Below are 18,477 nucleotides of genomic sequence, written 5' to 3'. Positions count from 1 at the left end.
AAAAAAAATATGGTAAAACAAGTTTGACCCTTTTCAAAATACAGTCTAGATCATTTTTGTAAAATCAAAGTATGCAAAGTGGCTTTGTGTGAGAAAGTTCTTATGTACAGAAAGTTTCTTTAAAATCTGAGAGGGTGTTGCCACCATTTGTTCGAGTTGGCACGAAATTCGTCCCAGAAAGCTGCACAAAAAAACATTCATGGTGGACAGCCGAGATTCGTCATCCTTGAAATACTTAAGCATCGTTACGGGACAGTCTTGGCAAGAATATATCAATCGCATCTAGCATAACCTTCACTGTGGTCCTTCGTTGTTTTACACCTTCATTAGAAGAACGGAAACAACCTGACAGAGTGCCCGTGAATGTCATGTACAAAGGCGTCACAGTTCGACACAGCCGCTTGATTCAGCAAATCTCTTTGCCGATTTCTTCCGTGAGGTCTTCTGCAACTTTCAGACAACTGCTCCGGATTTATATCTGAACACTTTACCCACATATAATATTGCAATATCGGACTCACATCTACTTGAGCGCGATATACGTACAGCACTGAGTAACTTTGATCCCGCTAAAGGTGCTGGCCACGTCGATCGGAGCGGCGACCGAGTTCCCCTCGAAGGGAAAGGGAAAGGGCAATCGCAAGACGGCATCGAATGCGAAGCGCCCTAGGAAGTCGCCAGGCGAGGGTGCCAAAACCGACACCACTCGGCGTGCAACCGTCAAGGTCAAACGCCGCCTGGGTGAGGTAAGCGAGGGCGAGAGTGACCTCGCTGTTGAGAGCGATGGTACCAGCAACCCGGCACGACCGGGGCAGGGGGGCTCAAACCCCTGGACGCTGGTTACCAAGAAAAAGCCGGCACCGAAACCGGAGGTACCGCGGCCTGCGAGGAAGGCCAAGGACAGAGGCGAAGCCTTGTGGTTAAAAACCGACAAGGACAAATACGCCGATGTCCTTAAATCGATGAAGGCGGCCGAAAGCCTCTCGGCCCTTGGGCAGGATGTGCGTAGCGTAAGACGCACCAACACGGGAGAGATGCTCCTGGTGCTGAAGCGAGGCGCACAATCAAGTGCAGTATATAAGGCCTTGGCCCAAGAGGTCTTTGGTGAGGGCGCCCAAATCAGGTCGCTAGGTGCGGAAACAACTCTCCAGTGCAAGCACTTGGACGAGTTCGCGACCGCAGAAGACGTCGTCGCAGCCGTCAAGGAGCACTGCGGCGTCACAATCGAGCGGGCCTCTGTGCGATTGAGGGACGGACCCTCTGGCACCCAAGTAGCCTACCTCAGGCTACTGAATGCGGATGCCAAAAAGGTAACCGAGAAAGGGAAGCTGAAGATCGGCTGGTCGGTATGCCCTATTAGCATACCCCAGCCGCCTTCAGTGGACAGGTGCTATCGGTGCCTAGAATCCGGCCATAAAGCATACGAATGCAAAGGCATAGACAGGAGCAAGCTATGTCGTCGCTGCGGCGAGGAGGGGCATAAAGAGCGGGGGTGCACTAAGGCATATAAGTGCCTTATCTGCACCGCTAAGAAGTAAGCCCATAAACATGCTATGGGCGGACCTTCGTGTCCCTTCGGCGAGTTAAATAAGATGAAGCCGTGAGAGTCACACAGCTAAATCTTAACCATTGTGCAGCAGCCCAACAGCTGCTGTGGCAGTCGGTCTCGGAGTCGAGGACAGATGTCGCCCTCTTATCAGACCCGTACAGCATCCCTGCCGGCAACGGCAATTGGGTGTCGGACGGGTCTGGAATGGTGGCAATCTGTACAACGGGAAGGTTCCCGGTTCAAGAGGTAATACACCCCTCCGCCGAGGGTGTGGCGATTGCCAAGATCAATGGTGTGTTCTATTGCAGCTGCTACGCCCCACCAAGGTGGCCAATAGAACAGTTCTACCAGATGATCGACAGGCTCTCGTCGGACCTCGTGGGCCGGAAACCGGTAGTAATAGCGGGAGACTTCAACGCTTGGGCAGTGGAGTGGGGCAGCCGCTGTACAAATAGCAGGGATCAAGCGCTAATGGAGGCGCTTGCGAAACTCGATACTGTGCTAGCTAATGATGGCTCCGCTAGTACATTCCGTAGAAACGGAGTGGAGGCGTGGATTGATTTGACCTTTGCCAGCCCGAGTCTGGCTCCAGGCATGGAATGGAGGGTAGACGAAGGCTACACCCATAGCGATCATTTAGCAATCCGCTTTAAGATCAACTATGGTGTGCAGCATCCGAGGGCGGGAGATCCCTGTCAGGTACGCGGGTGGAAGTCCAATCACTTCGACAGCGAAGCTTTCACCGCGGCCCTGGGACTGGAGGCCAACACCGACAGTCTAAGCGAGGATGCGCTGGTAGCTGTTCTATCACGCGCGTGCGACGCCACTATGCCGAGAAAAACACTGCCAAGAAACGGTACATGCCCGGTATACTGGTGGAGTGCCGAGATTGCAGCTCTACGGTCAGCCTGCCTCAGAGCTAGACGTAGGATGCAAAGAGCTCGCACCGAGGATGCAAGAGAGAACCGCCGTGAAGTGTTTCGAGCTGCGAAATTAGCCCTTAACAAGGCTATTAAAAGCAGCAAGAGAGCGTGTTTCGACAACCTGTGTGAGAGTGCCAACGCGAATCCGTGGGGTGACGCCTACCGGATTGTGATGGCCAAGACCAAAGGGGGCTCCTCACCCCCAGAACGGTCTCCGGACCGGTTGGCAACGATTATCGAAGTACTCTTCCCGTCTCGAGCCACAAGCCCCTGGCCACCTGCACTACGAGACAGTGCGGGCACGGTCGAAATGGTGGCTCCAGTGACGAATGAAGAACTACTCGCAGTGGCTAAATCCCTAGCAATGAACAAAGCTCCAGGGCCGGATGGAGTTCCAAACAACGCTCTCAAGGCAGCGATCATAGCGAACCCGAACATGTTCAGGCTAGCTATGCAGAGATGCCTTGACGAGTGCCGTTTCCCCGATAGATGGAAAAGGCAGAAACTGGTGCTGTTGCCGAAGCCCGGGAAGCCGCCAGGCGACCCATCGGCGTACAGACCAATCTGTCTGATAGACACGACTGGCAAACTGCTTGAGAGGATCATCCTCAACAGGCTCACCCCGTACGCGGAAGGTACGGACGGTCTGTCAAGCAACCAGTTTGGCTTTCGGAAGGGTAAGTCCACAGTGGACGCTCTCAACTTAGTGATAAAGACTGCCGAGATAGCGATCCAACGAAAAAGGCGAGGTATTCGATACTGTGCGTTAGTGACACTTGACGTGAAGAACGCATTCAACAGCGCAAGCTGGGATGCCATCGCGCTCTCGTTACACCGGCTTAGCCTACCGGTGGGTCTGTACCGGATCCTGGAAAGCTACTTCCAAAACCGCGTACTGCTATACGAGACCGATGCCGGTCAGAAAAGGGTTCCGATTACCGCCGGAGTCCCGCAGGGCTCGATCCTAGGCCCGGTGCTATGGAACCTCATGTATGACGGGGTTCTGAGACTGAAGTTCCCTCCTGGGGTCAAGATCGTCGGCTTTGCCGACGACGTAACCTTGGAGGTCTACGGGGAGTCAATTCCTGAGGTAGAACTAACCGCAGAACACGCGATTAGCACGGTGGAGGAATGGATGAGCGCGAGAGGCCTGGAGCTCGCTCATCATAAGACGGAGGTAGTTATCGTCAACAACCGCAAGTCGGCACAACATGCAGTTATCCATGTGGGAGAAGTCGCGATCACTTCACAGCGAAGTCTGAAGTCTCTCGGAGTCATCATAGACGACAAGCTGACCTTCGGCAGCCATGTCGACTATACGTGCAAGAGAGCGTCGACTGCTGTTGCGGCACTATCGAGAATGATGTCCAACAGCTCAAAGGTGTGCGCCAGTAGACGTAGGTTACTGGCAGGCGTTGCCGTATCTATCCTCAGGTATGGCGGCCCGTCATGGTCAAGAGCACTGAGGGTAACCAGTTACCTACAGAAACTGGAGAGCACCTACCGCGTGATGTGCCTCAGAGTGATATCTGCCTACCGCACGGTATCACACGATGCATCCTGCGTGATAGCGAGCATGATGCCAGTCGGGCTGGTCATTCGGGAAGATGAGGAGTGCTTTGAGCTACGTGGAAATAGGGGAGCCCGCGAGCGCACCAGGGTGACCTCGGTCGCCAGATGGCAGCGTGAGTGGGACAACTCCTCGAAAGGTAGGTGGACCCACCGGCTGATACCTAGCATATCGAGCTGGGTGGGAAGACCCCATGGGGAAGTTCACTTCCACCTGACACAATTCCTGTCAGGCCATGGCTGTTTCCGTCAGTACCTCCACAGGTTCGGGCACGCGGAGGTCCCAGTCTGCCCGGACTGCCCAGGTGTAGATGAAACTGCCGAACACATACTGTTCGTATGTCATCGGTTCGACGTCGAAAGAAGAGCAATGCTTGACGTCTGTGGCTGGGACACAACCCCTGATACCCTTATTCAGCGGATGTGTCAAACGGTGGAGAAGTGGAACGCAGTCTCGGCTGCTACCATCCAGATTGCCAGTAGGCTACAGGTAATCTGGCGAACCGAGCAACAGACGACGGGCACGGCTAACTAGTGATTGGTTAGCTGGAGCGAAAAAGGCCAAGCGCAAAATAAGAGAGTGAATGGTCTGGTCATGCCGAGGCAGGTTGGCGCAGCGAATGGCAACCGCGTAAGGGGTAAACCCAGCCACCCGAAGCAAGACAGAAGAGTGAGTGTATAGGCGTATAAGTGGACTGCCTCATGCCAAGACGGGAGGGTCGTAGCGCAGTATGTTGGAACTAAGCTATCGATGCCTCATGGCGTGGCAGAGGAGTGAAAGGGTGAGCATCCAAGTCAGTCTCACATTGCATGTTAAGGGTGAGCATAAAAGTCAGCCTCACAGGTTGGTAGAGGCTAGCACAAAAGTCAGCCTAGCAAGGAATGAAAAAGGTGAGCACAAAAGTCAGCCTCGCATGGTATGTCAGAAGTGGGGCCTAAGAAAAATGTCCCACATGGGATGCCAGAGGGAGTGACAAAGGTACAATAGAGTGGCACGATTGAGAGTGAATCAGGTGATAGGGTGAGCACCCAAGTCAGCCTCACATGGATGGGTAGGGCGAGCACAAAAGTAAGCCTAGCAAGGAATGAGTAAGGTGAGCACAAAAGTCAGCCTCATGTGGGAGTGTTTGAGAGTGAATCAAAGTGTGATTGAGAGAGCACCCAAGTAAGCCTCATACAGGATGTATGATCGCGTGAGTGAGAGTGAATGAGAACATTTAGTACAGCCATCCCCCCAGAAGTAATACCGAGAGGTAGTTCCTGGGAGGAATGATGGCGGAGCCCAATGGAGTTTAGTCGGTATTAATGGCTGGTCACCATTCGAGTCCGACACGCCCCCAGTGCACCGTGGTAGATTGGACCCTACCGTTAGCACGTGTACTGGGCTAGGACATAAAGGTCTTCTCCATTGTAAAAAAAAAAAAGGTGCTGGCCCCGATCGTTTACCCCCGAAACTAATCAAAGGATGTGCAGATTTCATTATCTTCAATCGGACTCTTACCGAAGGCGCTGTTTGCTGGCGCTTAAGCTGTCATGTCTGATTTCCAGCATGGCTTTGCCAAGAAACAGTCGACTCTTTCAAACCTATTGCTTCACACCAGTGTCTTGTACCCCGCTGTGGAAGAACGACACGAAGTAAACGCGATATATTTTGATTTTTCAAAAACTTTCGATAAAATTCCGCATAATATTGTCATCAATACGCTGGAAAGGCTTGGCTTTCCCATTTGACTAACTAATTGGCTGAAGTCCTAATTAGACAATAGATCAGCTTATGTGAAATGTGCAAACTGAAATTACCGACTGGGGTCCCGCAAGGCAGTCATCTCGGGCCTCTTATATTCGTCTTATTCATAAACGACCTCTGTGACCTGAAGATTTTTCGAAAAAGAAAATCTCTTTGTAGTTCTTCTAACTGATATCGAGTTAGTTCAAGATTGGTGTAAATTCAACGGAATGGATTTGAACACAAATTAGTGCATTTCAACGTCGCTCAAAGTAGATGACTGCAGCCTGGAAATGGTGTGGTTAATTAAAGGCCTAGGCGTTTTATTTAACTACAAACTGGAATTCAGTGACCATATTTCCACAATAGCTGTCAATGCTTTTGCGACTCTCGGTTTCTTATGAAGAAACGCTACAGATTGTTTCTATTTTTTTCGACAGAAACGGATTTAGGGCGGTCCTAAAAAAATCAAAGTGTTAAAAATCATTTTTAAATTTTGTTAGTATAGAACGATACTTTCTGAAGTAGATATTCTAGAGCAATCAATTCCGAACAACTTTGCTCAAGAAGCCAACTTTGTATCTGAAACCGTTCTAATTTTTGAGTGGTTTCCATAACATAGCTTGGGGTTTTTCAGCACAGTTGTCAAATGTGATTTTTCTCTTAACATGTTGCCCTGAGCACTTCTAGAGCGTGATAAGGAACAACTTTTGCTGAAAGAACGAAATCTTATCTTGTCAGGTTCAAAATGTATACCTGATTTTCAATGAGAAATACATTCCGGACACCCATGACCCTTCTCCTGGAACCGTCACTGAAGTTTGTTTATATATCTAAACTTATTTCAAAGACAGTTGCTAGGTTCTACTGACCGTTTTACTTCCAACGGTATTAATATTCATAATATTCGAACTGAAATTAAATGAGTTAAACAAAAGTATATTAACTTAAGGCTTAAAGTATACTTTTAATTGTGGTGCTTCGAATGCAAAAAGAAGTTATCAATTTGATGTGCTCCAATTTTAGATATCATCATTTTTAAAAGCTGTGTTTATTCATTACAAATGCTCATAACTTCTGAACGAATTGACCTACTTCAAACCTGTAATTGCAGAAAATGTTCGTTTCGATAGATTACAAAAAGATTACAAAAAGAAATCATTGACGGGATAAATATTTTTATGGATATTCTTTAAAACACCACATTCAAGTGGCAGTGAAATTAGAACCCAGTTACAAATATCAAGTCTTCAGTAGTGGGACAACGAGACCTCAGAGGTTGTGTTGCGAAGCACTGTGCTATTCGTAGATTGTATATTAACGATTATCCCGTTGCTTATAGGTAGAGCGTATAGCTTGTGAGATAAATGATCAGCAATGAACTTTATTTCTTTTGAGTTCAGTAAACCAATAGGCATGAGAATCGTTATTGCCGGCCATGACCATATACTTAGCGATACTTAGGATAGGGTAGGAAATGTTGATGTAATACCCAATAGGTACGAAGTTGGATTGAGGGACAGGTATAGGTCTATGCTTCGCCAGAACCATGCAATACGACCACTTAATGAATGTTTTTATGCGGTGCGATTAGTCGCAGAGTATACGAGACAAATAAATCTCAGAGTCTCGAAAAAGTCTCACGCATGCAAGGACTTTTCGAAAGTCGTGAGATTTATAAAACGCTGACGCCGCATAGTTGTCCCAATCCCAAAAAAATACGTTCAAAAATATTTACTGGCTTTAGTGGACGTTTTAGTGCTTGGGTGTCTTCAGCAAAGTTTCATCAAAGCTGATGTACCAGCGATGTACCGCTGTAAAAAGTTTCATCTTCCAGGGTTTCTATTTTTGGATTTAACCCGGCTTTTTCCAAATCATCAATTTTTCGTTTTATCGAATTTAAGAACCTACCATTTACGTTTCAGCGACCGAAAATAAAAGTCGCAAGGTTAGAACATGCTTTGCAAAACCTACTTCAGATATCGTATATTTTTTTAAGTAGAATCCTTCTAATGTTTCAATATTAATAGGGACTCCATTTCAAAATTTTGGGCCGGAAATCAACCCGATTTTTTCAACGTAAATACCTGCCGTTGTACAGAATAAATAGAATTTATTTTTGCGCTATTTGATTGGAAATGTGCACAATTTTGTAACTAATTCCGTAGAATGTATAATTACTAAACACAACGTAAATTTTAGATTTTGTGAAAGCAGTAATTATCTGCGCAATGATTGGTCCGTACATTTCGACCAAACATCGGGCGTTGCTAGGACTGCCCCTTTGTAATCCAATGAACTGCGATACACGTATAAAAATGGAACTTAACCTTCCGGAAGTCGCGCTAGTGCACGCTGCTCTGAAAATCTAGCGAAATCGTCTTAGAGCAGTTGCGGCTGCTCGTTCAGTGAGCCATTTACGCGAATTCTGGAGGGTTATGAAAAATTTTGTGTTCCAACATCGCAGGCATAGCAGTTGCTGCGTGACATGTTAGCTAGCATTCTTCGGTGGCTATACATCGCACGACTGTCGCCAGGCATCATTCCATCCAATGATACACTGTCGTGCCAGTTTCATGCATACAGTGATCACACACCATTGAAAAAACAGAACGCTCTTTTTTTCAGAGCTGAATAAACCGATTTAAAGTGGGACAATGGTCTCAAACGCAAAAAAAAGAAGGTCAACAGTATTTGCTGGCTTTCGATTAAGTTTTCGGTGCTGAAAGTGTCTTCAGCGAAGTTTTATAAAACTTAATGAAGTATCTGAATAGCTTGCCAAGTCAATTTTTCCTAAGGGGGTACTCCCATTTTGAGTAAAGCAGTTAGTTTGGAGTTACATTGCTGAAGATACTAGTTGCCGATTAATTTATTTTAACGATACATGAATGTTTTGGTACCTTCAAAAGAGTTTTTTCATATTTTATCCATACAATGAATTTTTACGGTAAAAGTTTCAGACACTGGTAAATTACATCGCTTTACTGAACATACTAATTTATTTGGAAGGCAAGTTTTGGAAATAAACAAATCTTTATGCGTATATTGAGATCACTACAATGCAAAAAATGGGTGCCCAAAATGTCCCATTACAACAAATAATCGCGTTTATTATTTGATCACAAAGTTTCACAATTTTGAGAAAAGTCGTCTTGAAAAAAGGATATATTTGCTGAAATTTTCAATTTATTCCCAAAAGTGACATCCAAATACATTGATGTGTTTGGGAAAGCTGCGTAACCAGGATGGGGAGCATCAACTTAATAAAAGCAAGGGCACAAACGGACATGGATGCGTTATTAGCTTTTATGAAATTTTGCCGAAGATTCCTAAGCACGGAAATGCCATTTAAGACCAGTAAATATTTTTGACCGTCTCTTTTGGTTTTTTTGGCACGCGCTTCGCAGGGGACTTCGGTGGGTGTATGCAATGGAGCGTACCTTGGAATGAGTCTTATTTGATTAGTTTTCTTCTGACATGCGGATGCTTGTAAATCTGCTTCAAATGATTCTTCTAGTCATCCCTATAATATTAAATTAGTTATGGAATTTTCCGTTTCTACTACGTCTCATCAGAATCCGACACTAACTTAGTGACAGGACTAAGGTAGCGCCGGATTAACGCTAGCTCCATAAAAACGTAGACACAACCCCCTGGTGAAGCATGACGTCCCGCAAAAAAAAAACTAATTGAGTCATAGGTTTTATGGTGATGAGCACGCAAACATGGTTTTAAACATTTTCTCCTTACTGGAGAAAAATGTTTTCCATTAAGGACAAATATAACCTAGCATTTTTCCAAACCCTATAAGCTATGTCTCTTTGTACGATATATTGGATTTTTTTCACTGAACCATGTATTGTGAATCAACTCGCAACGGTATAAGAGAAACGTGGATATCAATAATTTTCTATTGAAAAAAGTCCACTACATGATCCGTTTCAGTTAGTGAGTAAAATTGTTCTCAGGGCGTCAGCATCGAAGTTTCAAAAGTCGTGATAAGTTATTTGGTTGATGTGGTTGACGAATGTTAAAATGCGTGGAAGCAAATAGCAAATCTTGTCTGAATAGTCCTGGGGTACCAACTTGGTTGATAACAACCACATGCTCGAACTCAGCTTCCGTAAGCCTAAGCTCCATTTTCACGTTCAGTAAATGTTCCACATCACGAACACTCGTTAAACGGAAGTTAATGGCCACCGTGAGTGGTCGAAGGACCACATTGTGTTGCTGAGATTCAGCGACCTTGATAATCATCATAACAAGAAAAAAACAACGGTTTACTTTGCTTTTCAGGACAATGAACACATGATAGAGGTAACTGTTTTGTAGTTTGTTTTGCACTGGCTCGGGCAGAAGCCTAAAGCACACTACACACAGTATACTGACCAATGTTTTGGTGGTTGGAAATTGATGATGTTTAAGTTGTTAATAAGCATAAGCATAAGAGATCGCCCGTAGTTGCTACTCCGTTATTGACCAGAACCAAATTAGGTTGCAAAATGTTCATTGGAACAACATGCTTGGGAATAACATGATGAGCCACATTGTACAATCTATTCTGATCCCTGCATGCTGATCAATACCGACGCCGGCCACGTCCGAATGCAGATCTTCTGGGAAAGGAAGGAATGTTAGTCCGATACATGTTGCTACTAGAGACCGAGGAATCCTCTGCATCTCCACATGTATCACGGGATGGGGAGAGTTGTTAGTAAGTGTGCCAATAGCGTTATCATGTAATAATTGCTCTGGGCAGCCGGCTGCCGAGAATTTGGGAAATTTATCATTTGTTGTATTAATACGATTAGCAAAATAAGCAACTTGAACTCCGGAAAGCCGGCTATAAGGAGCACTGCTTATATTTCTTAATAATATTCAATCACGCGACGAATTTTTTCGTGGTTTCTATCGTGTCGGTGCTGACTTTACCCGGCGATCGTTTGAATAAAATGAGGAATCTTATACAGAAGGCTGATCAGACTCTTCCATAGGTGTCGCGAAGTTGGTGTTCTAGGATTCGCTCCATGCAAGCGATGCGACCTGTACATAGTTTATTAGGTAGTAGTTTAGTAAGTTTTCGAGAACACGATCGCTCGAAAAAGAAGATCTTGTTTAGTTTTTGGTTCTTTTTAAACTCTGGGTAGCCGGCTACCGAGAGCATCCTATGTTTTCTAAACAAAAGCAATTTCAACTCCACACAGCCGATCGTGGGAGTATTGCCTAGAAAAGCTAATCTTATCTGCATAATAGGCCGGATCACTATTTATTGCGACATTAATTAGTTTTGCTCCACTCCTGAAATCAGAAAAACCCGTCCGAGGAACATTTTTTGTTGGTCCTATTCGTTGTTAGATCAGTTTGTAAATTTGTAGTTATCTTGAGTATATTGAACAGGTTGATGGAGGAACCACGCGTCGCCCCTGGTATTTCGCTCTTTGTGGCACATTGTGTGAGCAAATAACAAGCCTGCCCCCTGGTTAAGAATGCTCGACCTGCGCCAAGCTTAATTTTTTTTATTTATTTCTCACATAAAAACAAATGTTATTTATGCAATTTTATATTAATTTTAGTAGTCTTGAAATAGTTTATATAAGGAAAAAAAGCAAAAAAATGCTAAATTTAAAAATATTGCCTTTGGTTCACTTCAATCCATTTTTGGGTCCATTATTTTTTCTTGGATCGGCTTCAAATTTTACAAGTGTTATTTTTAGGCAAAAAGGAAACTTTTTCAGCCCGGCGCTCTTCGAGATCGATTGATGTTGCAAAAACGGCCAGTCTAGTTACCATATTCACAGATTTTTCTGTAATGTCAGATTTTTTTCCTAATTTTTGATCACAAATTCTTCTTTACTGATGACAGATTTTTGGCATTTTGATAAAAGTTTCACAGTTTTCCATAGATTTTTGGAAATATTGTGATTTTTTGGAAATTTAATACAGAATTTTTCGGTTTTAATCATCACAGAGGATAAAAATATTTTTTTGACCGAAACACAGATTTTGATGTGGCATCACTGGTGTGCAGTGCAAGTTGGATGGATTCGAGTGGTGCTCATTGAATGGAATGTACACACGTTAATTTGGGATGATACTACTCGATCGGCTTCGATTGAAATCGATTTTCAATGTTTATGAACGTTGTATGTGTGTGCGCGTTGCTTGTGATTTAATCTGGCACACGAGGCAACAAGTGGGTCTTCGCATACTGACATGCAACTAATCTGAGGGTTCATTTAAGGGTTTTTTGGGTTAATTAGAAGCGACGCCAAATGGATAGAATCAGATATTTTAACACAGGGTGAGAATACGATTATTGGCATGCGGCCGCCTCATTGGAAAAAAATGTTCACCATTCGGAGAATTTTTTTGGTGTCCATCAAAATTACCCCCTATCAACGCTATCCAACCAGCCAGAAGAGAATTTGAAAATCTTTTCGCTTAACTATAATTTATTTCTAATGGTTGGAAAGTAACATACACAACGTTAGAACATCTTACCGAAGCTTGTTCGTGATTGATTTTCGCTAATTTCATGCATTTAACCATAGATTTTCGAATCCAACGAAACACGCATCAAACCAACGCCAAAATCAAAGGTTCTTTTCAGATCTACCATAATTATCGGAAAAAACAATTTGAAAGTTTTCCATTCAAATCTGCACATTGAAAAAAAAAAACTTCGAAGCGTATTATTATATGGACCAAGCCTAATAAAATCGGTACGTATCGTATATTTATATTACACCCAAGCGAGTTTACGCTGAATTGATGATGTTTAAGTTGTTAATGATAAAAAAGTGCGTATATTGGAATCTAAATGTATAAAAATATTTCGATCTGCCTGAGTATTAGTTTGATCTAACAATTGCATTTATTGTTTTAATTCTAATTAAGTAATTACTGTTCAGCAGTTACGAGCTCTCAAAATTTTAAAATTTTGAGGATATCCTATTTATACTTTTCTTTTAGGAGAATGGCAGAATGCGTTCAGATTACTGTATGACTCTTACATATTTTACCAAAAATGTGATCCACAGAAACTAAAGAGTATATAATGTGGAACACTTCATTGACAGGGATCAGCTTGTTCTTCTCACAAAAATCACATTGATACTTATCACTCTATTTTAGACTGGTGCCACGAGGTAACCTAATCGAATATTGAGAAATTATATATAGTTTTTGTGTGCTTCATTCATCGTCCGCTAGTCGAATGAGGAGCATGTTGATGCGCGGTCAGACGATGCGGCAATCAAAATTTTCGTCGCCCATATATTGTTTGATCAAAAACAAACCCCCGTAATGTAGAACAAGGCTGAATATTTGTCGGGTGCGCTAGATTATGATGATCAAATGCAAATAGTAAGTGTTTCGCGGGTAGTTCGGCATCAAAATCGTTTTACTGGGAAGATTACAGACTGGTTTCCTGTTCATAAACTTAGCGAACACAGCAATTAAAACTTTGCTTCGTTCGGATGTTTTATTAATCTTTTTTTAACAAAACTGTACTGACAATAGTATTAGTCGCGTAAGGCAACTGTTGGATTTTAATTGTCAGCTCTAAGCGCAGTCACTGAATCACTATTTACTTCTTTCGTTTTTCTGTTCGATGGATTGGAAATTCTTTCAAAAGCAGATCTAAAACAGACATAAAATCAATTGTTCCCGCATGGAAAAATAAGATTCTTTGAGCTCGCTCATATTATTTCGAAATAGTTATTGATTTTTCAATGAAGAAAATTGCCAAAGCTGATTACAGTTGACATAGTTTCGAACCATTTTTCTGGTGTGGCTATGCCGAAGTCTGTTCAAGTCTACAGAACAGACCTTAAACAAAAGTGGCAGCACTGGACCTAACGGTGTGAATAACCACCAAAACTAATGCAGCCCTACGATGTCATCATGTTCGCAAAATGGTAAAATCTCCAAAGTAATCTTTTCCTTTATACAACCATTCCTGAGCTTTTTCTGTCATTTGAAGCACAACTTACATTTCAATTCAAGACCATTTTTTTTGGCTCTGTATCATTCAAGCAATTACACAACAAGTACATCCCGTCACGGAACATGAACTTCTATTCTATCGTATGCCGCATTTCCAGGTTGCTATGATCGATTATTCGTAGAAAGTAAAGTTTTGACGCCTTTTTCGCCCCGGTCGAATCTTTGTTGTATTAATATTAAGTACAATATTATGAGATATTGTTTCTCTTCGCTGAAATTGGTATCTCATTTATAAGGATTTTTTTTCTGTAAGACAAGTTTTTTTTCATATTTTTGGGCTGCACATTTTCGGGTGTTTCGCAATTCTAATACTTATACCATTTTTATTACTGCAGTAGAAATATGCTTTCTAAAATGATGAGATATACAATATGTCTAACTAATGTCTAACAATTTCCAATGTTCCGTATGAATACAATATTTGGTCAAGCAATTGAATACCTTTAAAGAACTAGCATCGTGATATTAGTATAACGTAAACTGAAGGAAAATAACTATGTCGGTTATTTTAAAATCTCTACCGTCCATTCAATAGCGCGCCTGAAGATAATATCCTACCTATCGTTTAATAGACCGTTAGATTTCACGCAACAAAAACTCTCTAGACAGAAGTATGTTTTCTGTGCCTAGAATTTTAAAATCTCGACGATTTTAGTTTTTTCGTTTTAAAATCCGTGACAACATTTTTGGGGATCGTTTGAAACCGTTTGTTAGTTTTCTATCGCAAAATCTTCTATATTGTTTTGGGTGCTATTGGGATCAGTATCTGAATCCTAGCAGTAACTCTTATTCTGTCCATTCTAAGTCTAATGTTATGCACAGTAAATTTAGCTTCAACCATCGGCAATAACTTGAAATGCAGTGCACTCGCTCGCAGGGAATATTGCATCTGCACATACAATACACAAAACACACTAGATCGCCTAGGATTGCTTCTGCTGTCAAGATTTGAATCTTCGGTCTACAGGTATAATTATCTAAGTATTTTAAGATATGTTTATATATTCTTGTTAGCATCTCTGTTGAAAAAATCACTGAAATTCTCTAGTTAGCGTAAATAGTTGTCGGTTGCTTGCTGTTGTTTTGTGTTGCAATGTTATATGTATCTTGTTGTGATGCTCCGCATGCTGTTCATTGTTACATTCTGTGTAAAAAAAACTTCAAAAAAAGTAAACTATTCTTGTGGTTCTTATCTAAAGGTATTTTAAAATACATCCTATGATATTTTCAAATCTATCCAAATAAAAAAACAATCGGCAAATTAAACAAAAATATTCATATCAATTAATCGATCAAGTCCGTAAGTTTCATGCATCACTTTTGAGTTCCCATTCTCTGTCTCTCTATTCATAACTCTCTTCTGTTTTCGGTGTGCTCTTCCGCAGGATTCACTAAATGACGGATTATTTTTTACTGTTTAACATTTTTCCCCCCATTTGTATCGTTACAACTTGATCTGCGCCTGCTACGATGACGACAACGAACGTCGCCCGGTACTGACGCCCGACAGCATGTGATATGAACGTACACAAACGGTGCGAGGAGAGTGTTCCGAATCTGTGCGGCTGTGACCACACCGAGCGGCGAGGGCGCATCCAGCTGGCCATTACGCACCAGGCGAACAAGCTCAATATTGAGGGTAGGTATGGGATGAATTTTTGTGGGTTAGTTTTGGGGCTGGTAGTAGTATCTTTAATCCTTCGGACGGTGTGTAGTTGGGTCATTAAATGAAGAGTAAAATTCTTCTTTTATTCCATAAATAGATATCCAAAACGTCAAACGTCTTAAGGAAGGATGTTTTATTGATTTTCTACGAAAATGCAAATACGTTCTTGTTTGACATTATCGGTCAAACTTGATAATGGTTTCAGTTGCATGGGCTGCCATCTTTGGCTGTTGGCACATGATGCTGGCTTCAAATATTGTTTATGGGGGGTAAAAGAATAGATTTGTAATTATATTTACCATTTTTTTCTGTATGCGAACAAAGATGGTAAGGTAAATAATAAAAAAGACAAATAAATATTAGGAGAAAAAAATATAAGAAAAATTAACTAGGAAGCACAAAAAAATTAAGTAAAAAAAACTAGAAAGGAAAAAGCAAAAAGAGAAATACAATAAATATAAGAAAAATAAACATTAAAACGAAAGCAGGAAAAGGGAAAATTAAATAAAAGAGATTAATGGCGAGATTGAATTAAAAAATAAAGGTAAAACATAGGAAAGAGGAAGGAAATTCGAAAAACGAAAGGGACAATGGAAATAAAATGGGAAAAAATAAGAAAATGTAAAAAAAAGGAACTCAAAAGGAGAAATAAATAAAGAATAGCAACTAAAGAAAATTAAAAAGGAAACCAAAGAACAATTTAAATAGGAAAAAAGAAGATCGAAAAACTGAAATGGAATTGAAAATAGAAAGTAGAGAGAAGATGAATAAATAAATAGAAAAAGTGATTTTTTTTAACATTTTACTTTGTTTGGCAAAAGGGGAAAATGCAATAAGAAACAATGAATGGTAAAGTTAAAACATGAAAGAAGGATATGTAAAATAACAAGAGTGAAAAACGAAAAAAAAGAAAAATGCGAAGATGATAAAAAGTAAAATTATTTTTATCTAAATTACAAATAAGACTAATTAGAAATATTGCATAATGCATCTGGCTTGTTGAGCCAAATCAAATGTTTCGATTTCACCAGCTCTCATTAGCTTATATTTGAATTCCTTTTCGTGCGGGACATCATGCAGGACTATGGGTTTGCTTAAAAACATACCGTGTTTTCGTTTTTGGATCTAGCGTAAATCCGGAGCTAGCTTAGCCCTGTCACTGAGTTAGTGTCTGTTCGGATGATACGGAAAGGGCATTATTAAAATATGAATAAAGAAAAAGATAAAAGAAACAGGAAAATAGGAAGATAAAATCAAAACGAAGCATGAAAAAAACAAAAATGGATAATTTGATTAACGGTAAGTGGTACACAAACCGTCGTTGAAAATGTAAAAAGAAGAAACTGGGAAAAAGAAAATAAGAAGAGTAAAAAGAAGAATATAAAAAGAACAGAAATTAGGTAAAGAATTAAAAAGTTTCTAAGAGAAGAAGGAAGCAATATGAAAGAAAAAGAGAAAAAAGGGATATCTGGAGAAACCAGATTTGTTTAAAATGAAATCAAAATTTGTAAAACAATAAAAAACAAGAAAATTGAGAAAATGAAAATGAAAACATAATGTGAAAAATGGAGAAGAAAAGGAAAAGAAGGTGAGAAAAAATGAAGTGTAGAGATCAAGAAAAGAGAAAGTACTCAAAAAAGAAACAAGGGAATAAATCAGGAAAAAACCAAATAAAGGAACATTCCATATAAAATAATGAATGAAATGAAAAGAGAAAATAGAAGGAAAAGGACAAATAAAAATCAAAAACGATCGAATAAAATATATGAAAGAATAACTGGAGTAAAATACAACAAAATATGACAAAGTAGACAAAATTAAAATGAAAATAAAATCAAAATGAAAAGGAGCAGATTGTGATAATATCAGATAAAAACAGGATAAAGAAAAAGGGAGGCAAGGGAAAAAAAAGAAAAAAGGAAAAAAGGAAAAAGGGAAAAAGAGAAAAGGGAAAAAAGGAAATAGAAAAAAAGGGGAAATGGAAAAAGAAAAAAAAGGGAAAAAGGGAAAAAGAAAAAGGGAAAAAGAAAAAAAAGGGAAAAAGGGAAAAAGGGAAAAAAAGGAAAAGGGAAAAATGGAAAAAGGGAAAAAGGGAAAAAGGGAAAAAGTGAAAAAGGGAAAAAGGGAGAAAAGGAAAAAGGGAAAAAAGGGAAAAAGGGAAAAAGGGAAAAATGGAAAAAGGGAAAAAGGGAAAAAGGGGAAAAAAAGGGAAAAAGGGAAAAAGGAAAAAGGGAAAAAGGGGAAAAAGGGAAAAAGGGAAAAGGGGAAAAGGGGAAAAGGGGGAAAAGGAGAAAAGGGGAAAAAGGGAAAAAGGGAAAAAGGGAAAAAGGGAAAATGGGAAAAAGGGAAAAATGGGAAAAAGGGAAAAAGGGAAAAAGGGAAAAAGGGAAAAAGGGAAAAAGGGAAAAAGGGAAGAAGGGAAAAAGGGAAAAAGAGAAAAGGAGAAAAAGGAAAAAGGAAAAAGGAAAAAAGGAAAAATGGGAAAAAAGGAAAAAATGAAAAAAGAAAAAAGGAAAAAGGAAAAAGGAAAAAAGGAAAGAGGGAAAAAGGGAAAAAGGGAAAAAGGGAAAAAGGGAAAAAGGGAAAAAGAGAAAAAGAGAAAAAGGGAAAAAAGGAAATAGAAAAAAAGGGGAAAAGGAAAAAGGGAAAAAGAAAAAAGGGAAAAAGAAAAAAAGGGAAAAAGGGAAAAAGGGAAAAAGGGAAAAGGGGAAAAGGGAAAAAGGGAAAAAGGGAAAAAGGGGAAAAAGGGAAAAAGGGAAAAAGGGAAAAAGGGAAAAAGGGAAAAAGGGAAAAAGGGAAAAAGGGAAAATGGGAAAAAGGGAAAAAGGGAAAAGGGAAAAAGGAAAAAAGGGAAAAAGAGAAAAAGGAAAAAGGGAAAAAGGAAAAAAAAGGAAAAAGGGAAAAAAGAAAAAGGAAAAAAAGGAAAAAGGGAAAAAGGGAAAGAGGAAAAAAGGAAAAAAAAAGGAAAAAAGGAAAAAACAAAAAAAGGAAAAAAGAAAAAAAGGAAAAAGGAAAAAAGGAAAAAAGGAAAAAAGGA

The 18,477-nt window shown here is 40.8% G+C and overlaps 1 protein-coding gene across 1 annotated transcript in view; it reads left to right on the top strand.

The window, feature by feature from the left end:
- The window catches only part of LOC131693840 (protein kinase C, brain isozyme-like), a 101,463-nt gene extending 85,943 nt beyond the window's left edge, over positions 1-15,520 (top strand). Inside the window, exon 5 of the mRNA XM_058982040.1 lies at positions 15,285-15,520. Within this exon, the coding sequence (XP_058838023.1) occupies positions 15,285-15,505 (221 nt within the window). The 3' untranslated portion in view covers positions 15,506-15,520. The remainder of the gene's footprint in view (positions 1-15,284) is intronic.
- Positions 15,521-18,477: the final 2,957 nt, after the last annotated feature.

This window comes from Topomyia yanbarensis, chromosome 3 (genome assembly GCF_030247195.1).
Source record: "Topomyia yanbarensis strain Yona2022 chromosome 3, ASM3024719v1, whole genome shotgun sequence".
Taxonomy (NCBI): domain Eukaryota; kingdom Metazoa; phylum Arthropoda; class Insecta; order Diptera; family Culicidae; genus Topomyia; species Topomyia yanbarensis.
This window is presented reverse-complemented; position numbering and strand designations above follow the sequence as displayed.